This window comes from Triticum aestivum, chromosome 7B (genome assembly GCF_018294505.1).
Source record: "Triticum aestivum cultivar Chinese Spring chromosome 7B, IWGSC CS RefSeq v2.1, whole genome shotgun sequence".
In the NCBI taxonomy this organism is placed as follows: domain Eukaryota; kingdom Viridiplantae; phylum Streptophyta; class Magnoliopsida; order Poales; family Poaceae; genus Triticum; species Triticum aestivum.
The window spans coordinates 178,576,637-178,586,543 of NC_057813.1; the positions used below are offsets into that span (position 1 = coordinate 178,576,637).

At 58.7% G+C, this 9,907-nt stretch overlaps 1 protein-coding gene across 1 annotated transcript; it reads left to right on the forward strand.

Annotated features, from left to right (window-relative positions):
- The first annotated feature begins 7,133 nt into the window (after positions 1-7,133).
- On the forward strand, positions 7,134-9,907 carry LOC123159891 (uncharacterized). Its single transcript, XM_044577700.1, has 4 exons — positions 7,134-8,104; positions 8,190-8,243; positions 8,330-8,964; positions 9,119-9,907. The coding sequence occupies exon 4, from the start codon at positions 9,127-9,129 to the stop codon at positions 9,592-9,594; it is 468 nt and encodes a 155-aa protein (XP_044433635.1). The 5' UTR covers positions 7,134-8,104; positions 8,190-8,243; positions 8,330-8,964; positions 9,119-9,126; the 3' UTR covers positions 9,595-9,907.

The window sequence follows — 9,907 nt, forward strand, 5'->3', positions numbered from 1 at the left end:
AGAGCTGGTATTCGAGGTCATAGCGGGAGAGCCACTCGTCCGGGGAGAGACCCACTGCGTCAGCCCGAAAGTCGAGGGCCTGGATCGCGGTGAGCAACGCCTTCTTACGCTCCCTGGCGTCACAGCCCAGGTTGCCCCCCAGCCCTTCATAAATTGCCGGCCACGCTTCGCATAGAAGTGCCACGCGTCAATAGCAGAAGGGGGGCGAGGGTGGGGGTGGGCCCGAGCCTCGATCCACCGAGCACAGACGGCGTCGGTAAACCCGGCCTGGGAAAGCCAGAAGGTCTCAAACCGGAACCGAGGGGGGATCGGCGGACGCTCGTCCGCGGAGGAGAGGAGCAAGGGGACGTGGTCGGAACCAATCCGGGTGATGGCGCGAAGAGAGGCTAGGGGGCATCGGAGGTCCCATTCCGGGGAAACTAGGACCCTGTCCAAGACGGATAGGGTCGGGGAAGCTTGTCGGTTGGTCCAAGTAAAACGGGCCCCAACCCGATCAATCTCCCGGAGGGCGAGGTCGGCAATGAAGTCGTTAAACATGTCCATCCGGGCAAAGCAAACATTGCCATTGTTCTTGTCCTCCGCAACGCGCAGCAGGTTGAAGTCGCCCCCGACAACCACGGGGAGGGAGGCGGCCGAGATTTTCCGGTGGAGCTCCTCCAAGAAGGAGGCCGACCTACTATGATCGGCCGGTCCATAGACAATGATGATCTCCCACTTGAAGTTGAGCGACCTCTCGAAAAGCTCCATGCTGACGAAGAATTCGCCCCTATCCATGCTGCCCACCTCAAAGGTGGCATCCTTCACACCTAAAAGGGTGCCACCCGAGTGGCCCGCGCTCCCACTAGAAGGGAGCCAGTGCCACGCAAAGAGGTGAGAGCTCAGTCGGTCAAGCTCAGGGAGCACAAAAACGCGACGCAAGGTCTCTTGCACAACCACGATGTCGATGTGCTCATCTCGCATGTATTCCACTAACTGGCGGCGGCGGCCATCATGGCCGAAGCCGCGGATGTTCCAGAAGAGGGCCCGCATTAAGGAGCCATTGGGGGGCTGCTTGACCCCAGAACACAGGAAGCGCTAAGCGCACGAAGGGCCGCCGTGCGGGAGCGGGTGCGTCCCCGAATCTCCGGCACGGCCACCGAGGGAGGAGGGGCCGTCGGCTGTGGCCGAGGTGAAGAGGAAGATTCCCCAGACGTAGAGGCGGCTGGGGGAATGAGGAGGGCCGCCCGGGCCTCCGCAAGTTTCCCATCGAGAACCTCACGGGCTCTGATGGCCGCGATCTGGGCGAGAGGGGGGCCAACTTCCCCTCGGAAAATGATCGCGGAGTCGGAGGCCACTTTGGCGAGATGACCCAGCGGAACAGACTCAAGCACAGAGAAAGAACAAGACGAAGCAGAGGGGGGAATGGAGGGCGTACCTGGCTCCAGGTTACGGGCGGCAGCGCGGAGCTCCGCCCGCTCGGGGATGGGCATCGCCGGGCTGCCCTCAGGGTGGGCAGCGTCCAGCCGAGCACTCCGGCGGGAGGCCACCACCGGGGAGGAGGCCGACCGACTGCGACGGGAGTAGGCGGCAGACCGGGGAGGGGGGGGCTGGGCCGCCAGAGGCGTGATGATCCGGGCCGCCCCCGCCCCAGGAGACGACGGAGGGGAGGGCAGCAGTCCCGACCCAGCACAGCCGAGGAAGATCTGGGCCGGGGGTGATGGTGCGGCCAGAGGGGGAGGAGGCGCACTGGGGGCCGGAGAGCAGGCCTCCGAGGGAGCCCGTGGAGACGACGGGGCCGAAGGAGCGTCAGGCTGCAGGGAGGAGACGGCGACGGGGGGAGGCGAAGCCGGAGTGGGGGGGACAACCACAGGAGGCGTCCCCCCACCCGCGGGCGCCGCCGAAGAGTCGGAGAGCAGGCCGCCGAGCAGGCCGACCGGGGCCAGCACAGGTGGCGGGGACGAGGTGGGGGAGCGCGGGGAGGAGGCCGGGCAGACCACCAGGCCCACACTGGAGATGTCGCTCCCCTCGGATGGCGACACGTCAGAGATCGGCGGGCCATCCACCGGGGGGCGAGAGGCGGCCTGGCGGCCCTTGCCCCCCCAGACGGAGGGGGGGCGAGGGGGATGGGGAGCGGGAGTCCTCGGACGCCCCCTCCTCATCCGAGCGGTGAGAACGAGAGCGGTGGCGGCCGTGGTAGTCTCCGCCGGCCCCCGGGTTGTCACCAGGGGGGCCGACGTCGAGGAAGCGGGGACGCCCAACGTGGTTGGGAGGCTCGGGGGCGATCCTGAGGTCGAAGCCCTGGTCGTTGAAGAAGACCCGGACCGAAGTGCGCAGCTTGGAGGAGTCGAGGCACTTGACCTTGACCCGCACCTCCTCCTCCTTGCGCAATGAGAGCTCGTCGACCACCACCACCTTGCCCAAGAGGCGAGACATCTGGCGGATGACGAGCTCGGACCGCGCAATATCGGGGAGACCGGAGATGAGGATCCAGGCGGTGTCGAGGACAGCCACGGCCTGAGCGTCGAGTACTGGCTCGGATATCTCGACAACCAGCTGGTTGAGCGCGAGAGTGATCCGGCCACTACGCGTCGCGTAGCCGAAGCTGACGGAGTCGGGGAAGACGACGGAGAAGATGTGACCGGCTGTGGGGGTGACCACCCAGTCCCACTGGTGGCGGTAGAGGTGGTTGAGCTCAGCCTCGATCATCTCTGGGGACGCCACCCCATCAACGACCGTGACAATCGCCTGAAGGGAGGGCGACGGAGGAGGGGCGTCCGGGACCTCGAGGTGGAAGAAGCCCAACCCCTCGATCCCATGCCCATACATCATGAGCTCCGAAACCACCGGTCTATCCGGGCACAGAATGGCGGGGTGGCCGGGATCCTTGCAGAGGTAGCAGCACTGGGGGTTGACGCAAGCAACCTGAGAATGCCCCCTCACCCCACAGTTGAAGCATGGGGGGCGAGGGAGATCGGAGACGGGGCCCGGAGCGGAGGAGGCTCCCGGACCCGCGGGGGGTGGCACGGCCGGAGTGAGGCGGACACCCCGGCGCTTCTTCTTCTTGGCAGGCCCAGGACGGCCGCGGGAGGTGCCACCACCATGAGCCGGAGCCGGGGCCGCAGCCCCAGTGGAGGCCGCGTGCGGAGGGACGTAGCGGCGAGTGTCCGGGGTGGGGAGGATACCGTCCCGCGGGCGAGGCGAGCCGACCCGGGCCGGACGGGAGGGGGACGGGGAGCGTTCCCGACGACGGGACGGCGACGGGGAGCGCCGGCGGGCGCGCCAGTCCCCCGACGACGCCCGCGGCGACCGGGACCGCGCCCGGTCATCACGGCGGGAGGGGGAGCGGCGGCCGTCCCGAAGCTCCCGGAGCTCGCGCCGGAGCTCCTCCTCCCGCCGGAGGGAGTCGGGGGAGGGGCGGGACGAGTCGCGGGGGGGGGGGGGGTCTCCCGCCTTCCGCTTCGCCCGGGGAGCCGGGTCATTCCACTCCCGCGGCATGGCCGACCGCGGCGCGGCGGGGGCCGGGAGGGACGGGGCGAGGGGAGCGGGCGGGGGAAGGGGGAGCTGGCCGGCCGGACGATGGAGGGGGAGCGGCAGGGGGCGCCGGAGGAGCGAGGCGAGGGGTGGAGGTGGGCAGGGGAGCGGGACGGGGAAGGGGAGAGGAGGCGGCGGCGCACAGGGACGGGGGCAGAGGGAGACCACGGGGAGGCCAAATCGAGCAGATGCCCCCTCCGCTGGGCCTAGGGCACGGGGTTGGTCCACCCAGATTGGGCCGGCCTGCGAGGGGAGGGGGGGCGACCCGCGGTGGGCCGCGCAGGGGCCACCGGGCGCGATGGGCCGGGGCCCAGCAGCCCAGCAAGCCCCGCCGGGTGGCCTGTGTCGCGGGGGAGAGCGGGGGTGGAGGGGAAAACCCTACCGGAAGCGGCCAGCGGCGCCGCCGCCGGCGCCGGACCGGCGAGGGCAGCGGGAGGGGGCCGGGCGACCCGGGCCGTCTGCACATGGAGCCCGGAGGAGCCGAAATGCGCTATGAACGGCCGGTACGGCGCCGGGCGTGGCGACGGGACCGGGAGGAGGGGAGGGAGGGAGAGGGACAGCGGGGGGGAAGGAGGAGCCGGCGGCCGGGCCCCCACCGCCGGCCGGCGCCAGGAGGAGCGGGCGGGGCCCCGATCGGCGCGCCCGGCCACGCCCCAGGCCAGCACGCGGCGGCGGCGGAGAGCCCTACCGGCCAAGGCCACACCTTGGGGGGGCGGCACCCGAGCCGGGCTCCGGGGCGCCGAGGGGGCCGGCGGCGGCGCCCGCCTGCCGGGAGCAGAGCCCCTCACGTGGGGGGCTGAGCTAGCCAGCCGGCGGGGCAGGACGGGCCGGCGGGAGGAGCGGGGGTGGAGGGAGCCGGGGGAGAGGGGGAGGGGGGAACGGCGCGTCCTCCGCGCAGTCAGCCCACCGGAAGGGAGCCGCCGGGGCGACCGGCGCGGAGGGCGGCGGCGGGGCCGCGGCCGGAGAGGCCGGCGGGGAGGGGGCGGGGAGGGGCGCCGACGGCGCTGAGGCAGAGGCGGCGGAGGGGCCCGCGAAGGCGCCAGCGGAGTCGCCCATCCTCGCGTCCTCCGGGAGTGCCAGTTTGGGTAATTCCATCTGCACCATTATGCAAACCAAAACGAAGGGCTAATTAATTATGCCAGTGACGAACTGTTTGGTGAGCCGTTCGTCACCCTAAGCTCCACCGTAAATATCAGAGTTTGAACCACACTGGAGGGGATGGGTCATGCATTCTTCCACGACACCGCCACCACCTAGCAACAGCCGGTGGACGGCTCACCTCTCACACTCTACTACTGCTAACTTCCAACGTAATTAGTACTACGTTGAGAGTTTACACACTAGCGGACGGTGTCATCTTGCAGACAAGTGCACCACCCAACAAAAGCCGGCTCACTTTTCCCTGCCGTTTCCTTGCACTGACAGCTCACTGACTTAACCTCCAGCCGGAGATTACTGCGGGGCCGTGGCTGTAACGCGCGGTCCTTGCGGGCGTTGCAGCCCGCTGGGCGGCCCCGTATGCCGCATGCCCCCCCCCCCCCCCCCCCCCCCGCGCCCGCGCGCCCGGCTGATGCACCGGCGCCAGCTCGTACGTACCGTGCCGTTCCCGCGACCCCTCGTTTGTTCTCTTTCCAACCGGTAACCGCAGCCGCGTGCATGCCACGAGCACGCACGAAAGGTGCCACCCGGCCGTGCCATGGGGCGGGTGGGCCGGCGGGCGCACGCGACGGCCCTGGGGCTGGAGATAGCAGTAGATGGATAGGATGGAGCCAGCGGTGCTCCTGTCATCGCCCCTCCCTGCGTATGTACTCCTACGTGCCAATTTTGCTCCCGGGTCGCTCCGCCGCTTAAGGCCTCTGCATGCATGCACGCTCATCTGTAGAGCTGTGGGCGGGGAACGGACGATCCATCGTACGCCAGAAACGTATGCCCGCTGGTGACATCGTTTGTGTGTGGGAGCCCGTCGGTCGTTCGTGTGCAACCTGTTTTCCCTTCTTCGTCAAGGATCGGTGCTGCTAAGTGCCGAGGAACAATATCTTGAAAATTAGCGCAAAAAAAGAACCAGCAATATCTGCAAAACCATCAATCTATGAACTGATCGATACGTATATCCTTTTTTTTTTGCGGGGAACGATACGTATATCATTGCATGTGTACCTTGATGAATGAATAGATCGGGACGAACACGGATTTTCTAGCCTGCCTGCCGGCCGGCCAAGAATCCACCGTCGGCGCATGCTTTTTCAGATGTGTGTTGTATTTCTCTTTCTATGCAATGCATGTTTTACATACTATCATGCAGTAACGTATGTATTTCGTATATTTATGCATACACCGAACCGGTGAAATATATCGATTTATATATGCAACCGGAATAGTTTTCTAACACCTCTGTTTTTTATGAAAAATTGTTATTTGTGAAAATGCGTGAATTTTTTGGGTGTGGGTCCCAGCACTGCAAATTTTAAAATGTACTTAATCATGATTGAGATGGCTGTCATATGCATTTTAAATGTATTTGAGAATTTTCTTAAATGCATTGAAATGTTATGGAACCAAGACTAAAATTCATTGAAATGCATTTGAAGCCTACTTAATTGAAACTAAAATTAAGAAAAATGCATTTGAAATTTGACTAGATCATGATAAAAATGCATTTCAAACTTTTGTGAAATGTATACACATATTATCGAATCATGGCTGACATGCATCTCAAATGCATTCAAAATGATGAGTCTTTTTTTGGAACTTTTGTGAAAATGTCCTAAATATTATTGAATCAAGATCGAAATATAGTGAAATGCATTTCAAAATTACTGAACCATTGCCAAAACTATATGAGATGCATTTCAAATTTAATGATATCATTACTTGTTGGGAAATCAAGCACATAGAAAATGTGTTCTAATACATTTCAAATATGTAGTTTTTTTGAAAATCTGAAACTTCAATGATTTTTTGAAATTGCGGATCCCATATTAAATACAAATCAGTACATTGACGTATAGAAAATGGAGTGTGAATCTGAAAACACCATGGAAGGCTCTAAGGTGTGTGCCATGTCGCGTGCACATTATGGTAGAGCGGACTAACGCAAACTAAACATCATATCATTATCATAATCAATGTCCTTTTTTTGAACAACAATTGGAATTGACATTTGGGTAGCTTTTTCGAACAAACCGATTATTGTCAATTTCAATTTACGGACAAACTGATCATCTCCTTTATGACAAAATTTTAATGGCCACTAGGTAATTTTCACCAACACACGCGAAAAGGTACGATTTATAATCGGCCGAAGTTTTCAAATGTTTTGTTATTCATATTTCAGTGGCACCATCCCTCAATTATATAATGAGTCATTTTGTTCATCCTTCTTTCTTGCACTCCTACATTCCCGTGGCACTATATTCCCCTTTCGCCGAGACCCTCCCCCCCCCCTCCACTTCTATAAAGCGATGTTCAGCTCACCCTCCTTTCTCCCCATTCCTACATTCCCCGTGGGACTGTGTTCCCCTTCCGCTTCCGCACATAGCGCCCCCTCCCCCCAAAATATATTCTATAAAGCATCATTCTGCTCGCTCTCCTTTCTTCCATTCCCCGTGGGATTATGTTCCCCCTTTCACCAGACACCCCCCCCCTCATCGCCATGGCCCGTTCTGCACCTATTATCATTTGCATACCTTGCTATCACAAAATTCACCATCTTCCCTACCTTTTCCATCCCTTGACCTCCTCCCGCATCTGGCCGGCCGCCGCCATCCCTCGGCTTCCTTAGGTTCTCTCTTGCACCGCCGCCTCCCGTAATAGATCCAGGTACCAGCATCCTCATTTTAGGTAGTTGACGCCTAAAGGTTCTATCATTCAGTGAACATCATCGCCAGGCTATAGTATCCCCTCCTCATGCGATTCCACCTTCACCACCTCCACCCTTAGTTCTAGCATCGAAAATATGAATCCAAGACCAGGATACTACTCACGAAGTGTGTTGGCCTACATAGATCTTGATATGAAATTGATGGCGAGAGGTAATCGACTTTCCGCTTCACGAATAGGTATGGCACCATGCAACCTTAGATCTTGTCAGCCCTTGCCTTCCCTCGACTTCCCTCGTCCATTTAGATCTTCCCATATCTAGTTAAGCATCTTCCATCTCTCGATCTCCTTTGGTTCTCTCTTGCATCGTCACCTTCCATCATAGATCCAGGTAGCGATATACCACACTTCGGGTAGTTGACACCCTTAAGGTTCTATTATTCGACAAAGATCGTCACATACTCATAACACATGTCGACCACATGCTACCATGTTTCTCACATCAACAACCTTGCTTCTAGCCACCGAGAACCTAGATCCCCGAGTCGCCATAACATTAGGAGTAGGCTGACTTATGCAGATCTGGATGTGGATCCGGAGAGAACTCATATCCGACTTTCCCCTTCGGCAGCAAATATGTTTTTTGATCTTCCATTAATTCTTTACCATATCAAAAATTCCCTTGGTCGCCATAGCATTAGGAGTCGGCTAACCTACGCAGATTTGGATGTGGATCCGGTGAGAACTCATATCCGACTTCCCCCTTCGGCAATAGGTATTTTTCAATCTTTAATAACTTTTTATCATATAGAATATTCCCTTGGTCGCCATAACATTAGGAGTCATCCTGATCTATGCAGATTAGGATGTGGATCCGGTGAGAACTCATATCCGATTTCCCCCTTCAGTAATAGGTATTCTTTTGATCTTTCGTTAATTCTTTACCATATCAAAAATTCCCTTGGTCACCATAACATTATAAGTCGGCTGACCTATGCAGATCTGATGTGGATCCGGTGAGAACTCATATCCGACTTTCCCCTTCGGCAGCAGGTATTTTTTCGATCTTTAGTTAATTCTTTACCATATCGAAAATAATTTAACTTTTTTATTCTACTGCAACTGCCCACAGAAAGGGAAAGAGCCCCAAACACATTCATAACATTCACTAGCTACCCTTGAAATCAGCACATAAAGCTACTTCTACCTCCATCCAATTCAAACAGCACCAGTACAAAACTACAATTCATACAAAATCAGTTCACTTTTCATATTTCTTTTTCAAAAAGGAGGACCACCCCCGGCCTTCCAGTGTCACATGGAATCCATTTTGATACAAAAGTACTAATCGGATGCCGTGCAAAACACCGTCCGTCGCCCTCGGCCTCTCACCCAGGCCGCCAGTGAGAGGCCGAGGAAACTATGTTAGTGGTGTGGAAACTATGTTAGGTGGTGTGGAAACTATGTTAGGGGGTGTGCAGACGCACACCCCCTAACATAGTTTCCACACCACCGCATCGATCCCCCCCTTACACCAACCACCGCCGCCACCGCAAAAGAACACCTGAGGAGAGGGCCGGCGCCTCTCCCCAGTCCCGACATTATCCTTCCTTGCCTAGAAGGCTAGAAGAACAGGTAATTGAATGCATGCGCATGTGTTCTTGAGATGAACATCGATCAAACGCTACCTCCTGCGTTTCTTGTTGTTGCATGCGAAGTACAGTAAGATATACTTGTTGTCGGAGCTGAGATGTTGGTGTGCATGCGTGTGTGTGTTTGTGTTGCTTAGCGCGGCGCATGGATCAGCGGGAGGGCAGCAGGAAGCGTGCGCGGGGAGAGGAGGAGGAGGTGGACTCGCCGCCAGTGAAGATGACGGCTCTGGCGGCGGCGGCGGCGGCGGCTGATGCGCTGGCGGAAGCGGCATTCCAGGAGGCGGCGCCGGCGGTGGTGGAGGGTGGGGATGGGGATGGGGATGGGGATGCGTGGAAGCCGCCGCCGGGGGTGTTCGACTTCCCTTGGCTGAGTTGCCATGGCGGCCTGGACGCCCCCGTCACCAGCCCCCTGGTGGAGCTCCGGGAAGTGTTCTTCCGGTCGGCTGTGGACGGGCACGTGGCGGCGGTAGGCGTGCCCGGCGACCGCTTCATCGCGCCGCCGAGCAACATGATGCTGTTCGTCGTCTTGGAGGAGTGGGTCGTCACCGCCGGCGAGGACGAGGTGGACCCCATGTGGCGCTCCGTGCTCGAGGGGGCCAATCCCTCCGCGTGACGCAACGTGGCGAGGTCAGCATGGAACCCGGACCCCATCCGCCCGAGGTTCCGTCCGTGTCAGCGGCGATGCGCTGACGTCGCTGGATAGAGAGATCGATGATACTAGGAAGGAAATCATGGATGCATCTGACGAGAGGTCGTCTTGTTCTTGTTGCTTTGCTTCTTTCTCCTTGCTTTACTTTTCTGTATGTATGTAAGAAAGATGTTTCAGTTGTCAGTTTTAAGTTCCTGCTTTGGAGGGTCTGGGTCTTGTTGCAGTCGCCGAAAATCAATAAAAACTTGAGTCAAGTTCGTGCTAGTGGTTAACTGAA

Coding starts and splice junctions, on each gene's coding strand:
- LOC123159891 (XM_044577700.1), top strand. CDS start 9,127: ATGGATCAGCGGGAGGGCAGCAGGAAGCGTGCGCGGGGAGAGGAGGAG.